Consider the following 17,656-nt stretch of genomic DNA (forward strand, 5'->3'; position numbering starts at 1 on the left):
CATTTTCAAAGCAGTTAACGCGTATTTTTTTATAATTGATCAAAACAAAAGTTAGATACACGACGAGTAAAAAATGCAAAGATTCTTTTCTTATTAACTTCATAATTGGGTCTTCAAGGAATAAAATGATTCCACACATTACAAAACGGTAGCTAATTTGTCCAAACGTCTGAAAACGTCTAAAATCCGAAAGACGCTAATTTCCGACGTTACATGTGCTAAAGTTTCATTATAATTAACAACAAATCGTGTTATGAAATTTGGAAAAAGAGGTTGATGATTGCTGCAGAAAAAAATAATAGTGCATGTTGCTATAGACTCCGCCCGGGGACATAGGTTCGACACAGGTTAAATTTTGAAATTTTTATTAATCGTTTATAGCTTTTAACGATTTATTTAATAGAATGGGGAAATGGGGGAAAATCACATGATCTTCGTCCACTTTTTGCAAAGACAAATTGGAGACACCAAGACAGTCCTCTAAATGTAAAATGCGAATTGAAATTTATGTTGCGGAAGTACTCTGAAATAGACAATTTAAAGTCGTCACTTCAGTAATGTGCAATCACCAATAATAAAAGACTTAATACCAGTTCAAGGAATGTTTTAATTCGCGATTTGTCCTGTTCATGTTATAACTGTCGTGATGAAAGTAATTCCTGTACTATCGAAACCGGAACTTTTCGTCAATATAAACTTGTGCATGAAATGGAGGTAATTGAAAGACGAATCCCAAACAGCGACGAAAACTGTTTCATCGAATTAATAAAAACCCGGGATTATATTAGCCGTTTTCGAGGACGATCCAGGAGTAGATTACTATATTTTAAAATGTATATCAGAAGTTGAACACTATAGATGACTTGGGAAATAATTCTCAAGCCAAGGTTCAAGTAATTGAAGGGGTGTATTTCGACAACTTGTGTGCCAGGGAAAACACAATTCTATTCAAATTTAACCAAGGGTAAAAATGTCCGATTTACTTGCAGTGTCAGATATATTTGAATTGGAGTTGAATTAAGATATAGAAATTTTACAATGACAGATGATATGCACCTTGAAAGTTAAACATCCTATGAAAAAAGTTTTCTACATCTAAAAAACATTTTTCTTATTGAAAACCATATACATGTACTTCCTCCCATCTTTCCTTCCTACATTACTTGCGACAGTTCTGCATTTTTTGTTGAAATAACTTAAAGGATAAACATTAATAAATCGAATCATTTCCACAACTTTAGGTAACTTATGATAAAATGACATCACAAAACGAACAGAACCAGAATCAACCAACGTATAAAAAAACGAATAAAACTTGCAAAAATTAATCGAAGTCAAAAACCCTCTTCGACGCCGCATTTTAAGTGTAATGTGGTGTTGTAGGAACATCGTGCACAACGTTTGAAAGTAGAAATAGAGCAATCAATACTTCAATTCACCCTTATTACAAGAAGCCATGTAGTTTGCGCTTATTGATTGGGATGTGGAAAGCTTAGTTTGCCTTGGTAGGACTGAATGACAGTCCACATATAGTTCCACATATTATTCTTCCAATACATTGACGTTTTTAATGTCTTTGACTGACTATGTAGCCTTTCACGATACGTCGGTAGTTGAAAGAACTTTAATGGGTTCTATAAAATATATTTATCAGTTTCTCTCAGAAGGAAACCAAAGAAGGTAACCAAAGATTTTGCGACGATGCATATTTTAAATTTTACAATATAAATAAATATCTTTAACCAATGGATTCAAATAGCAAAAGCTATGCAATTAACAAATATATACTTATTAAGCTTCATGTAAATTATTTAACAATGAAATACATTAAATATGAAATTTGGAGTTTTACCAAGGGAGCTAAATAAAATAATTTATAAATAACACTGTCTGCCACACAGCACTTCGGGGACACTCCCTCTGGTATCTTTCGTCCCCCTTTTATAGCTGACTATGCGGGGGCTTTTCTAATTATTGGGGGCATTATGATGACCTATAGCTGTTAATTTCTGTGTCATTTAGTGTCTTGGCAATCATAATACATATTCTTTTATATACATATGGCGATGTCGTTATTACGACATAGTGATGTCGTTATTACGACATAGTGATGTCGTTATTACGACATGTTATGTCGAAATTACGCGATGTCGTAATAACGACATGTTATGTCGAAATAACGACATGTTATGTCGAAATAACGACATGTTATGTCGAAATAACGACATGTTATGTCGAAATTACGACATGCTATGACGTAATTACGACATAATTTTTTTTTTTGAATGGCCCTTATCGGCTTCCGTACTTTGGCACATTCCCCATTTCCATTCTCAATTTTACTTTTTAAAGTCTTTATACACTGAAAAATGAATATCGATGGCTGACCGATGTTGGGCTAAAACCGTATAGCGGGTTATTTTTGCGGGGTGTAAATTTTCGCTGATTTTCGCGGATAGAACAAAATCGCCATAATTAATTCCGCCAATTTGAAAGTGTACATGCAAAGATATTGATGAAAATTTTGAATCCGCCAAAAATATTTCGTATACCTTATTCAAGGTTAATCGCGAAATTTTACACACGCGAAAATAATCCGCTATTCGGTAGTACTGTTAAGGATTAAATACAATAACAAAACAGTTTTTTTCCTATTTGCATGGTTACAATTTATGAATGATTTCATTTTGTTGTAGATATGTACTGATACTTACTCCGACATCTGTTTTTTCCTGAAAAAAAAATGGAAACGTATTTTAATTCGAGGTGAAATTCGATCAAGAGATCGAATTCATATTTATACGTAATGTTTGTTTACTTTGTACATGTTAAATTGGTTTCATCATCTTTGATCTCGAATGGAATATTAGTCAGCGAAAAAAAATGTAATCTTGTGCTTTATAATATTATTTCATTTTGTATTTAGCCCCATTAATTAATGCGATTATAAATACTAGTTAATATGTGTTTTACTTTTTATATGTTTTCGCATTTTGTGGTTGTGTTAGACATAGTTCTCATATCGTTGCTTCTTTATTTAGTAATGTCTTTCTCTTTGGTCTGAATTTTTGATAATTTATTCTCAGATATTCTTGTCAGTATGTTGCCATTTGCTATCCTCTGCTGTAATTTCTGATCTTTTGTTTTTAGCATGTTTGTGTAGTGCGTTATTTTGCTTTTTAAGTTTCTCGATATTTTTCTTTTGATTATCGTGGTATTTTTTTCAAGCGGATGGTTTATGATATCCAAACATCTTTTCATATCTAACAGGAATAAAACTCCTTCTTACCAACAACAGCTGCATGTGTATGTGTACATAGTCTTCGTTAACTGTACGCTGAAATCGGTAATATGGAAATATAAACAGATGAAAGTGAAACATTTACAAAATAATATGCATATTAGAACGTATTTGTGTGGGTTTTAAAAAAAAATTGTTCGAATTTTTATCATATATATTGCCAAATGATTTACTCATGGTGTTAGTATAAAAATTTCATCTCCAATAAAAATTCTACTACAATGTATCTATATTGCAAGTCACAACTTTGCTGTAATGAACAAACTCAACAGTTGAATTAAAATCATTTATGCAGGTATTGAAACTTTCAGGAGTAAGGAGGCTGTATGCATAAAATTTTAAAAAAGTTGGTATTTGTCTCTATTGAAGAGCAACTCAATGGTATTGAAAAGAGTTACATTGAGTCTATTGTCAACAAATAACATTTAGTAGGAGTTTTTTATGCTAGGAATAAATTAATCAAATAAAAAGCTGTATTTTTTAAAAGTTATCGTAACCTTGGTTTGAGAAAGAAAACATTACAACTGGTTGTTCTAGTGTTGTTTTTTTTTCTTCTAAAAACTGCGTTTAAGGATGTTTGCTGCTCAGTTTCAAAATAAATAACTTTCCATAAAACTAGTATATATTGATAGGGGATTAATTGAGGAATCAAAACAGCAAAAAAAAAATATAGGGGTCAATGTGCTTCTTTTTGAGATATTAGCCTTTGACATTTTGGTGGGAAAATGTTCTCTCTTGATTTTTCATAGCTTTATCATTGACCATTTAAAGTTGTCAAAAACTATTAAAAAATAAATAAGATTTTATAAGACTTTTACAAATTGCTTATAATCATACATGTACAAGATTTACAAAAAGAAAAATGGGCAAACATTTTTAAGGCATTCAAATGGATAAAACCAGAGGATTTCGAAAATCTGTCAAAAATTCCAAAACACGACGAGCAAACATCCTTAAAGTGAAATTTTACCACTTTCGCTTAATGGGTGGTTATTAGCTATCAAAATTGAATAAATTTTTATTTTGTTACTTTGGCTTACAAAAGTGATTGTTATTAAATAAAACAATTGCGATCATAAAATACGATATTTAACGAACAAACAATACAAACTTATATGCATTCAAAGCCAGGAAACCACTCAATCTAAAATGTACACGTCACTTGAAACCTCTCTACAGATACATATATCAAACACCATTGTCTTTGGTTTTCCATTATAGACTAAATAATGACTTTCATATATTTTTTAAACCCATATAATAATATTCAAGAGAACGAATCAGATTCCTTCCTTCGTTTTTTTTTATTTTATGAAAGTAGGAAACAGCTCATCAAAATAACGAAAATACCTGGTCTTTTTCTTTGACGACTGCTCTTCGTTGTAAACAATTTCCCTGAAATAAAGTAGAGCATACAAATTATCATTTACTATTTCATGAGTTAAATCGGTTCGCTCATCATTGACCAGTCCATCTACTGATATGTGTTTCAGGATGAACTCATCAATGAAGTGTATAGTTATGGTCATTGTTAATCCGTTTGGTGATACTGATAGGTGATAAGAAATCAATTATAATTATAACGGCAATCATCCTTATGATAAACAACTTCAAATAGACTGTCCTTATGCAAATTAAAATGTAAGCTCCGCCTTCCAGTGTCAAATTTTTACATTTATATATCATGTACATGTATATACGTTTACATCGTAAATTGGTGAAATCTTGTGAACACACACATTGAATTTAAGTCATAAAAACAGGATAGGGAGTACATTAGTTTCATTGAATTATTAAAAATATGTTTTCAAAAGTTTTGATTAAACTATTTTATTGTTATTTTACTAATTTCCATAGAGAATGAAAATTTAATAACACATTATGATTATGAAAGTAAGAAAATTCATTCAAATATATAATTTGTACACTGTTTTCCTTCCTGTGCAATTTGTTTTTCTGTTTTGACAGTCTCATGGGTGTATCGTGTTTTTTTTTCTAATTTTAGTCCTTTTACATTATATTCCACGAGTCTGTGTTCATAAATATTAAAATACTGATCATGTGTCCAAATTGACCTACACCGATCTGATAAAGCAACGTCTAATTACTAATGATCGTAAGGGTAACTGCGATTTTGTTTTATTAATGATTCAGACCATCAAAAAATTGAAACATACATGTAATTGACTGATAAACTTAATGCCTTTAAAATATTTAAAAAGGCCGGTATCGGCATTTCAATTAGATTGGTATGTATTCTGTAAACATATACAATGTAACTTCCTATTCTTGATATTGCATTATTTATCAATCGTATCTTATTTGTATCCACTATCTGCGTGTAATATGGAATACATAGTTGCATACATTGCTACATGCATTACGATGACATTTGAATTTAAAATACATAAGGCACCACCCTTTTCTTATCGGGGAAAAGGGGGCGGGGGGCTGTTTTTTTTTTGTTAAAACCAATATTTTGATGGCCTAGCTGACTGAAAATAAATTAAGATTTTGCACTATAGCTGAAAAAAAATTATACTGTCACGTGCTTGAAAAAAATGCACTGCTGAATTTGAGGATGCTGATTCTAACAACAGACGAGACAGTGAAACAGCATATAATAAACATCTGTACAGTCTAAGTTAAGATTTATATTTATACCTTATCATTTTTTGTATGTTCCTGTTATAGTGTTTGATCCAGAAATATTTAAACGCATTCAAATCTCCAGAATGATGTGTTACTACATTAAGACTGTACTCAAAACTGCAACTATTATAAGCCTCCACTGTTTCCAACTATGATAATTGACATTTCATTGAAAAAAGAAGTAAAAAAATGATTCAAACGGAAAATACAACCGGTACACAAGTCTTTGTCATACACAATCAGGACTGCAGTACCTGTATGACGGACTCAGAGAATATCATTATGAAGGAAGTGGGCTAAAAAAAAACAACAGAGACAACAGCCAATGCCAGGATATAGACAGAGCGATGCACTTGACATTTCACATCAATTTGAAAATTAGCTTTCCTTCTCATAAGAAAAGGTTCTGAAAAAAAGTGATGAACACAATGAAAACTCCCTTCCCCCCCCCCCCCCCCCCCTAATTAAGAAAATGGTTGTTGCCTAAAACATTTTAACCTGAAGTACAAGTAATTATTTGAAAATAAATTTAACAACAAATTAACAACGGAAATGCAATAGGCAAAATAATCTATTGGCATTACAATACTTTGCAGACTTAACAGATTAAATCACTTACTTTAAGGATACGTCTCCAAATAGATTGAACATTTCTCGTTCTGATACGTTCTTTTTGTTATATTTTATTTTGGGGATGACCGGTAGCTGCTTTTCACCTTCTATATCCACCTCTGCTTTAATATTTTTCAATTGTGTTAGAAGTTTACTAGCATTGACAACTTTCCGGCACTCGTTGAAGGCAGTCTGACATTCCACGAACTTTCCTAAATCTTTTTGAAACCCAGTGTTAATTGACTGAAAGACCTTCAGGTTTGCTGACTCTATTTCCTCTAATGATGTTATGAGTGCTTGCACTTTCTTGTCAATCCACTGCTTCATCAGTTTCCCGTCTTCTGTAATAACACGAATAGCTTCTTTTATTTCGCTCTGGTACTCCTCTGTACCTTGTTTGATTTTATTTAGATTTTTTTTTACGGATTTAATCTTCGATTCAATGATCTTTATCACTTCAGTCTGTAATTCCTTTGTCGATTCGTTGATTTCAGACATATCATGCTTTTTATGTTTTTTGACGCTGCAAATTTTGCATATTGGCATGTCACAATCAATGCAATAAAATATAAAGTTTTCGTCATGTTCTTTGCAAAACGGGTTTACTTCCGGGTTGATATGTGACCCATTAAGAAATGTATGATTTCTACATATTTTTGACCGTAAATGTAAAGTTTTACAATTTTCACACATCCATTGCTCGCATTGCTCACAATAGTTATTTCCTGGTCCGCTCATACATATGTCGCAGGACTTCGAGGCAATTTGTGCCATTTTGGTTGTTGCCTTTTGTTATCTTGACACAGGTGATCTCTAATAAATAATCAACACCGGACAAGACTGACAGAAAGTTACGGAAATAGTATCAAATATCTAGACTATTCCAACTTTTCTACGCCCAAGGATAGTTATCGATGAAACTGTTCAGGTTTAAACTGAACATGTTGAATCAGATTCAATATACAAAATATGTAAGCAATATTAAAACGTGTTTGTTTACTTTTAAATTATCAATATTTTTAGATATGTTAATTTCTATACCTGAGTTCCGATATACACGGTATCTCACATTTATCAATATTTAGTTTAACATGTAAAATGTTTAATGTAATACAAGAGTTTCAACCTATACTGTATCTCATTATAATTAATATTCAATTCAAGGTAATAAAATATTGACAAAGAGGGATAATATTTTACCCTTGTTTACTTTTAAACGTGTACTATTTTTAAATATGTTAATATCCATACAGGAGTTCCGATATACACAGTATCTCACCTTTATAAGCTTTTAGTTAAAACAGGTAAAATGTTTCAATGTCAATTTCTGAGTTCCGATGTATACTGTATCTCATTAAAATTTCAAATATTCCATCCAAAATAAAATATTTGGAAAGAGAAATAAGTTTTTGTTACACTAATATCACCGATTGCAAAATAAAGGTTATAACTTTTCCAGTTTAAATGTTTGTATATGTGCTAAATTGGCTGTGCATGTACGTTAAAAAGGTACGCATTCTCATTTATTGATAATAGTACGTAGGTAATTTCTAAATTATGGCGTTTTAATCGAAAGATTGACTCTGCGTCATATATAAACTTCTAAATACTACATTAAACAAATTGATTATCACTATATTCAGTCGGAAACCCGGTTGAAATAGAACAAAAGAATTGAAGCTCTTTGTTAGAGAAGGCGATAAATGCTTAATTTAATGTTTACTATGGTGACAAAAAGTTTAAAAGTTAATAGAAACAAACAAAATTACAACTTTATTCTTAATTACGAAGTGTTTTATTTTAAAAACACCTTTTGCATAAGTTTTCAATTTATCTAGTACATAGTTAAGCAGAACAATTAGATATCAAGTCGACGACATGGGTATCTTTCAAGTTGGATGTAGAAAATGCATAACCTCCGATTTAAAAAAAAAATTACCACGGACGGAAATATATCAATCTATTAGTTCAGTAATTTTCGTGTCTGCCCTTCCATTATGTGACTCAAGAAAAAAATCCAAAAAATGGGTAATAATTGTATTGAAAAGAGAAATTCGAGTTCACCTTTTTATGTTAGAGCGTGTTTGAGTTGAATATTTTGTCTTGATATCGTATAAAGCAAGAATATTTCATACATCGTTCGCTTCAGATTCTATCATTTTTATATATCGAAGCTACAGGTTGACTTTATAACATACAAAAATCACAGTATTAAAAGATGAAATATATGGGTCAAGTGAAATACCTATCTAATGAATCACAAAAAACAGAGTAGGTGTGTTCGAATAGCTATTTTTTCCTAAAAGTACTTGACGTCAGTCTTTCAAGTTGGATGATGAAAATGCATATCTTGGAAATTATTATTGTGTGTGTGTGATAAATAGGGTTTATAGTTTGCAACCACTTAAAAAATCTAGTCTGCCCTTCCACGAAATATTTTATTTGAATTTTTTTTTAAATGTTAATGAATTTTCGAAAATTCCGTCTGACAACCGATCAGACAATAGTTTTAAGTTCAATCAATCCAGACAAGATCATTAACTGATGCTCATTAGCTAGTTGATACATTTGTCTTTTATAATACAGCTAACATATAAGGATCGTAATGGTGCAATGTGGATAAATTTATCGCTTTCCAAGAGCAAAGTTGGCAGCGCGTCATCCCTACAATGGCTTCCATTTCCAGGATTGTGAAAATGAACTGGCGTAATCGGGAGATAATTTTGACGAAGTAGAATCCTGACTGTATTGCCTTATCATAAACAAGAATTACAGTTATTGTTTGGCATATGTTCATCAAAACACATGCAATATACATGATATATTTCTATGATTAGCCTGTGTTATTCTTAAAGGATATTTGTTTTTTCCATTTATCTTTCGTGAATACCCCTATTAGAGTAATGATCCAAAGCATTTGTTTTGAAATTAAATTTTCAAATAATTTTCACGCTTTATCATTATAAAGGTTTAAACAATTTATCTATTTTTCTTTATTCAGTAAAACGTTTTGGTGTTTAATGTTGTTTTCACATGGTATATCCACCCCTTACTCTGTGTACTCATTACAAAAACTGTAACGTTAATTGGAGCACAGTTGCATCATTGAACATTTCATGGTGAAAAAGTATCTGATACTTACTTACAACATCTACATTCCTATATCATTGTATATGTACATTGTATTTACTAGTTGTTTCTAAATTATTAACAGAAAACGAATGCGATTATTCTATTTTGGCCATAATAGATTAAATTTCAAAATTAGTATGACAATATTATTGACATTTATCATATGTTTAGTAATAAATACAGTTGTTTTGAATATATGATAAATAGCACCCCTATTCGGATTTCTCGTTCGAATTCTATACGAAGTCTCTCGGAGTTTTTCATTCAGCAGACGACAACATTGATCAGTTGTTGATGTCATGACGTTACCACGGAGCCCGCCACAGCATTCAAATTGGAGAAGAAGTAATGAATCGTTTTGCTCAAGATGTTTTAGAACAGGAAGATCGAATTGAAGAACGCGATCGTGCTGCTGATCAGATGACTACAGATGAATTCATTTCAGAGTGGAAAAGGAAATAAACAAAAAAAAAACTGAACCACTGACAAAGGAGGAAATTGATATATACTGTATCAAAAGAAACTTCTAGGAGCAGGTAAAATTAGAGTCTACAATTAAAATGATTAAAAAAGCAATAAAATAGACCACATGATGTTTTTCGCATTAAATACTTTTTTAATCGTCTGTCTGATATACAGTTTGTGCTCTCCATATATATTTACAATACTAACTGATTTAAAAGAGGGACGAAAGATACCAAAGGGATAGTCAAACTCATAAATCTAAAACAAACTGACAACGCCATGGCTAAAAATGAAAAAGACAAACATACAACAGCACACATGACACAACATAGAAAACTAAAGAATAAACAACACGAACCCCACCAAAAAACTACGGGTGATCTCAGAGCTTCGGAATGGTAAGCAGATCCTGCTCCACACGTGGCACCCGTTGTGTTGCTTATGTGATAACAAATCCGGTAAATAGTCTAATTCGGTAGGTCACATTCATGAAAGGTAAAGGGATTGTAGTTACGACGTAAGGAACATATCATTTGTGAAACGGTTATTCCATAGCGGTCAACCAACTCGTGAGGTTCACCCTAATCTTTCGGCTCATAGTACGTGACACATACATGATCATGATGATAAATTTATCTTCTTGTATTCAGCTATCCTTTATGAACGTTTTTTTGTACAAGTAACAATAACTGTATATGTACGATACATGCATATCCTTCACTGGCGTTACACAATGTACAAATATTTTTTTCTTCAGTTTAATATTTATTATTTTGGCAAAAAAAATATTACTTGTAGGCTTCATCTCAGTTCGTTTATGTGTGTTTTACATTTTAATGTTATGTCGTCATTCTCTTTGCATTTCATTTGTATTTAATGCGTTTCCTAAGTTTTGGTTTATGACCCGGATTTGCTTTTAATTTCACAAATCATCGTAGTTCTAAGATCAAACTTAAGACACGCTTTAAAAGTTAAATCCAATTTCACCAAAACGAATGACGAAGACACCTAACGACCAACTTAGGAGTGCCTCTACCCACACCCTGTGTCCAAGAAATACTAACGACAACTGTTACGCTGATCTTAAGTATTTAAAAAATGGGTTGCTGCGCTTCTAGTGTCATTCTTGAGACGCCAGTTCAGTATAGTATAAATATTGAGAGACTGTTTGAAACAGTCGATATGTATACAGATGCTTTCCAAGGGACAAGGTGTTGGAACTGATAAACCGTGTTTTGCCTATTAAAGAAAGACCTACTAGACGGACAATGTCCAATGTCCATCAGCACTCACGTACAATATTAAATGTAATTATAGTAAAAATGTAAAACCGTCTGCACTCGGCTAAAAATACAAAGTAAAAAATGACCTTGACATCTTATGGTAACTATTTACATTCACTAGTTTCAAGTACACTTCGTTCAATATCTTCTCATCATTGGAACAAAATTTAATAGTGCTGTAAGTGCGATATGATTGCTAGTGGCGAAGTTAGGTTTTTTTCTAAGTACACCTTGGCGAGGAGTCGGAAAGCCCCCAGAAGGTTCAGCGCGTTTCGTTTACATAAGACTCATCAGTGACGCTCATATCAAAATATTTATAAAGCCAAACTAGTACAAAGTTGGAGAGCATTGAAGTTCCAAAATTCCAAAACGTTGTGCCAAATACGGCTAACGTACTCTATTCCTGGGATAAGAAAACCCTTAGATTTTCGAAAAATTCAAAGTTTTGTAAACAAGAAATTTATAGAAATGACCACATTGTTGATATTCATGTCAACACCGAAGTGTTGACTACTGGGCTGGTGATATCCGGGGACGAAACGTCCACCAGCAGTGGCATCGACCCAGTGATGTAAATAGTTATCAAAGGTACCAGGATTATAATCTAGTACGCCAGACACGCGTTTCGTCTACATAACACTCATCAGTGACGCTCATATCAAACTATTTATAAAGCCAAACTAGTACAAAGTTGAAGAGCATTGAGGTTCCAAAATTCCAAAAAGTTGTGCCAAATACGGCTAACGTAATCTATTCCTGGGATGAGAAAACCCTTAGTTTTTCGAAAAATTCAAAGGTTTTGTAAACAGGAAATTTTATAGAAATTACCACATTATTCTGGGGGACGAAACGTCCACCAGCAGTGGCATCGACCCAGTGGTGTAAATAGTTATCAAAGGTACCAGGATTATAATTTAGTACGCCAGACGCGTATAGATTTTGCGTACTGACGTTTGTTATTATCTTAATTACGTATTATAGTATTCTTTTATATGTCTTTTTTAGATATTCATTTGAAGTGACTCTGTGGTTACGTAAAACCACATACTTTGAACGGCAAAATTATTTCATTTATTGATATTACTTTTACTTAAAGATCTTGACATACTATGAATGACTAAACTATTTTATTCAATAAGACTACTTTTTCTGTTTAGTCTGTTTTTTTTATGATATACATTTGACGTGAAACTGTACTTATGTATCCCGTCATACTTTGAACCACACCATTATTTTATTTATTATTATTACTTTTACTGTTAAATCTGGTTTTTGTTATATCTACTTTACGTGAGTCTGCATTTATGTATGCCGTCATACGACAAAATTATTTTTATGTCTACCTGTGCGAATTTCAAACGCGCAATTTTACACCAGTAATGAAAACCTTCTATCATTTATGGGTAGACTTTACATAGATAAATTCAGCCGTATTTGACGTGAAACTGTACTTATGTGTCCCCGTCATACTTTGACACCACACCATTATTTTATTTATTATTTTTACTGTAAGTCTGTTTTTTGTTATATCTACTTTACGTGAGTCTGCATTTATGTATGCCGTCATACGACAAAATTATTTTTATGTCTACCTGTGCGAATTTCAAACGCGCAATTTTACACCAGTAATGAAAACCTTCTTTCATTTATTGGGTAGACTTTACATAGATAAATTCAGCTGTATAAGAAAAGCAAAATGAGAATGTTAAATTTGATGTATGCCTTTTTGTGCTACTTTGTTACATTTGTTGTTTATGTAGTGATATTAAAATGATAACACAAAATTGACTGTTGTACCCCTATTTTTGACATTTTTACTCTTTGAGTATGTTTGTTTTGTTCATGCATCGTTGACAATGTAATGGAATTTGATGCGACTGTCATACAAGTGAGAGGTTTAGCTAGCTATAAAACCAGGTTCAATCCACCATTTTCTACATTAGAAAATGCCTGTACAAAGTCAGGAATATGACAGTTGTTATCCATTCGTTTGATGTGTTTGGACTTTTGATTTGCCTTTTGATTTTTGATTTTCCTTTTTGAATTTCCTCGGAGTTCAGTATTTTGTGTTTTTACTTTTTCGTCTACCTAAGACTCATCAGTGACGCTCATATCAAAATATTGATAAAGCAAAACTAGTACAAAGTTGAAGAGCATTGAAGATCCAAAATTCCAAAAAGTTGTCCCAAATATGGCTAAGGTAATCTATTCCTGGGATAAGAAAATCCTTAGTTTTTCGAAAAATTCAAAGTTTTGTAAACAGGAAATTTATAGAAATTACCACATTATTGATATTCATGTCAACACCAAAGTGTTGACTACTTGGCTGGTGATATCCATGGGGGACGAAACGTCCACCAGCAGTGGCATCGACCCAGTGGTGTAAATAGTTATCAAATGTACCAGGATTATAATTTATGTACGCCAGACGCGCGTTTCGTCTACATAAGACTCATCAGTGACGCTCATATCAAAATATTGATAAAGCCAAACTAGTACAAAGTTGAAGAGCATTGAAGATCCGAAATTCCAAAAAAAGTTGTGCCAAATATGGCTAAGGTAATCTATTCCTGGGATAAGAAAATCCTTAGTTTTTAGAAAAATTCATAGTTTTGTAAACAGGAAATTAGAGCCAATTTATATATGTTTATTGTTATAAACATGAGGAGAGGTGATATGACTATATACCAAATTGAAATGAAATTGTAATAAGTAGTTATATAGGCCACTGTATGGCCTTTCTACAATAAGAAAAAAAAACCGTATGGTCGGCTTTAAAAATACTCCAACACCTATGAACACGATCAAAACTGAAATTTATTTTAGATAGAAACACATCTTTCTAGATTATAACAAAAAAAAAAAAAAAAAGAAATAATTATATTATAGACATGAACAATAGATAACCACTGTTTCTATAGGATGCTGTCTTGGGACAAATATAGCTTACACTTGAATTTGCGGTATCGGTTTTTACTCATCGTTGAAGGCTGAACGATGACCTTGTTAGTTTGTGCGTCATTTTGTCTATTGTCGAGAGTTTGTCTCACTTGCAATCATACCACATCTTCTTATTCTTATTAGAACAAACTGTAATAATAAGTTACAAATATATTTAATCAAAAGATCGATAAGGTCACAAACAAATAATAATAAGATGAAACCAATAGACAACGTTTGGAAAAAAAAAATAATGTTACCGACAGCTTGGTACACTTGTATTGTGTATTATGTAAAATTAACAATTTCAAATGTTTAAAATGTCTCTTATAGGAAAAAAAAAATATGTGACCGACTGGGACTGAAAAATGTCACTTTACTGCATGATTATATCGATGTTGTAAAAACTATGTATATATATATATAATACAATAAAGCTTTCAAATGCCATTAAATTGATCAATATTTTCTTATAGTCAAAATAGATAATTCACTGAATTGTTTTGTACATTGGCTTTGTTAAATAAGTTTTCTGTTACTTTCCTTCTTTGAGAAAAAACCACCTCAGAAATCTAAAAGATATAATATTTATCATGTTTAATAAGACATACATTTATTCTAATATTTGATATTTTGTTAAAAATATTTATAATCTGTTTTCCTTGTGATATATGCAGATACAAAATTAATGTAATGTAGAAAAGCTAATCAGATATTGGTATTTACCAGTAGATACGTTGTATTTATAGACAACGACAGTTCCTGATTGGTCTTGTCCTGGTGTAATACATAAAACATGTTAACATTTACCAGTAGATAATTAGTTGTATTTATAGACAACGACAGTTCCTAATTGGTCTTGTCCTAGTTTAATACATAAAACATGTTAACATTTACCAGTAGATAATTAGTTGTATGTATAGACAACGACAGTTCGTGATTGGTCTTGTCCTGGTTTGATACATAAAACATGTTGAAATTAAATACTTATTTCTTAATTTTCTTCCTTTTTTGTTATTTATTAGCGTTTAGATATGAAGTTAGTATTTACAGTGGTCTATTAACTGTTTGCTGGTAAATAAGATTGTAAAGTTCATTTCATTATTCCATTGTGTATTTTACATGAGACCATCTGGTATGTGTTTGCTGTTCTTATGAACTATATGTGCCACATGTAGAGCAGGATCTGCTTACCCTTCCGGAGCACCTGCGATCCCCCCTAGTTTTTGGTAGGGACCGTGTTGCTTATTCTCTTGTTTTTCTATGGTGTGTCATGTGTACTATAATTTGTCTGTTTGTTCTTTTTCTTTTCAAGCATGGCGTAGTGAGTTTATTTCTGATTTATGACTGTCCCTCTGGTATCTTTCGTCCCTCTTTTTTTTCTGGTAACATTGACTGACTGATTGTTCATACCAACTGATTTGAACTAAAATCTACATACTAAACTTATTACCAATGTCTTTCATTTATAGTGATAAAATATAAAATGGAAATTGGCAATGTGTCGAAGAGACTACAACCCAACCATAGAACAGACAACAGCCGAAGGTTACCAAGAGGTCTTCAATGCAGCGAGAAATTCCCGGTTTTTTTTTGTTTGATTTCACCTTACATAGAGTATTTATATAACATATAAATGTAATGTGAAATCATAACCTTGTGCACAATGCTTGAATGCTATTACGCGAAGTAAGTCAGTATCGTCTTGTCAACGCATTATGATAGTTATCAGATACCAGGATTATAATTTAATACGCCTGACGCGCGTTTCGTCTACATAAGACCCATCAGTGACGCTCAGATCAAAATAATTATAAAGCCAAACAAAGTACAAAGTTGAAGAGCATTGAGGACCCAAAATTCCAAAAAGTTGTTGCCAAATACGGCTAAGGTAATCTATTCCTGGGATAAGAAAATTCTTAGTTTTCGAAAAATTCAAATTCATCGCGAAGGACATAAAAGGTTTATATAGCATGTTTGACAACCGTACTTTGATGGAGGGTTGTCAGATTGGCACTAATACCATATATTCGTATATCTTTTCTTAGTAATACACATTATCACAAGACATTCCGTACAAAATATAATCTAGCGATTTTAAAACAAACTATGATTTTAAAACAAACTATGAAATTTTTCTTGAATGACGAGATGTTTCTTGTTTACCAATGCACGGAGTTATATATATGTTATATGATAAAAAGTGATACAAAAAATCTGCGATAATTTGATTGGCTTATTTAGCATCATGTAACGATAATACGACATCTCCATTGGTTATTCGTTTGGTCATTGATTACTTATAAAGATTAAGACGATGCACATATCAATGAACATACATGTATTTGATTTCTTCAATATTTTACAAAGCACCCACATTTTCACCTGAATTTTTGTTAAAGTCCAATTTGATTGTATTCTAAATAAAAGAATAGTTTTTAAATGACCGATGTAAAGTTTGACAACTGAACAAGACATGTGCATTTGACTTTGTACTTGTATATAAAAACGACTCAATCAAATATTCGCTTATTTTTTTTATTGAACCCAACGAGAGTGTGACTATAAGAAAGATTTGAACCTGCTGTTCAATGGTTGTACTTTCGTGATGTGGATTATACGTATTTCTCGGTTTTGCGTTAAATCTGTTGTAATTTGCGAACCAATTAAAGGCCTTATTGCTCCTACTCATAGATTCATGTTGCAATCTGAACTTGTTGGTTATACATAGGTAAAATCAATTTATCAATTTAATCATAGTTGTATTTAGACATCGCGAAGGACATGAAAGGTTTATATAGCATGTAAAAACTATGAGTGTATTGAAAAATATGAACAGATTTTTTTTAGTATTATAGAATTATCATAAGACGAAATATAATAGATTGATTGGAATATACGAAATTAAAAACAGTTTTTTGATGTCAGCCAAGCCTCCGTGTTGCTCCGTGTTGCATACCGTACTTTGACCTATAATGATTTTTCATTCACTAATTGTGACTTTGATGGAGGGTTGTCTCACTGGCACTAATACCACATCTTCTTATACATATTTTTAGTACATGCAAATTATCATAAGACATTCGATACAAAATATAATGAAGCGATTATGAAACAAACTAAGAAAAGAAAAAGGAAAGGAAAGGTAGGACAAAATAAAAATAAAAAAACAAAGATAAATCGTAAGAAAGAAAAGGGGATAAACATAAAGCACACTTACCGACAGTTTGTTTGCAACATGCTTAAATATAGCATTGTTAAAAAGACAAAA

The 17,656-nt window shown here is 31.9% G+C and overlaps 1 protein-coding gene across 1 annotated transcript; it reads right to left on the reverse strand.

Annotated features, from left to right (window-relative positions):
* Positions 1-3,285: 3,285 nt before the first annotated feature.
* LOC139509623 (transcription intermediary factor 1-alpha-like) lies at positions 3,286-7,475 on the reverse strand. The gene is made up of 3 exons (XM_071296220.1): positions 6,573-7,475; positions 4,652-4,696; positions 3,286-3,337 (listed from the first exon to the last, which is right to left on the reverse strand). Exons 1-3 carry the CDS (start codon positions 7,337-7,339, stop codon positions 3,286-3,288), a joined length of 864 nt encoding a protein of 287 aa, XP_071152321.1. The 5' UTR covers positions 7,340-7,475.
* Between the last annotated feature and the right edge of the window lie 10,181 nt (positions 7,476-17,656).

The sequence above is a fragment of the Mytilus edulis genome, unplaced genomic scaffold (assembly GCF_963676685.1).
Source record: "Mytilus edulis unplaced genomic scaffold, xbMytEdul2.2 SCAFFOLD_746, whole genome shotgun sequence".
NCBI classification, from domain to species: Eukaryota; Metazoa; Mollusca; class Bivalvia; order Mytilida; family Mytilidae; genus Mytilus; species Mytilus edulis.

Coding starts and splice junctions, on each gene's coding strand:
- LOC139509623 (XM_071296220.1), bottom strand. CDS start 7,339: ATGGCACAAATTGCCTCGAAGTCCTGCGACATATGTATGAGCGGACCA. Junction 4,697..6,572: donor TTTGGAGACGTATCCTTAAA/GTAAGTGATTTA, acceptor ACTTTATTTCAG/GGAAATTGTTTACAACGAAG. Junction 3,338..4,651: donor TCGTCAAAGAAAAAGACCAG/GTATTTTCGTTA, acceptor TACCGATTTCAG/CGTACAGTTAACGAAGACTA.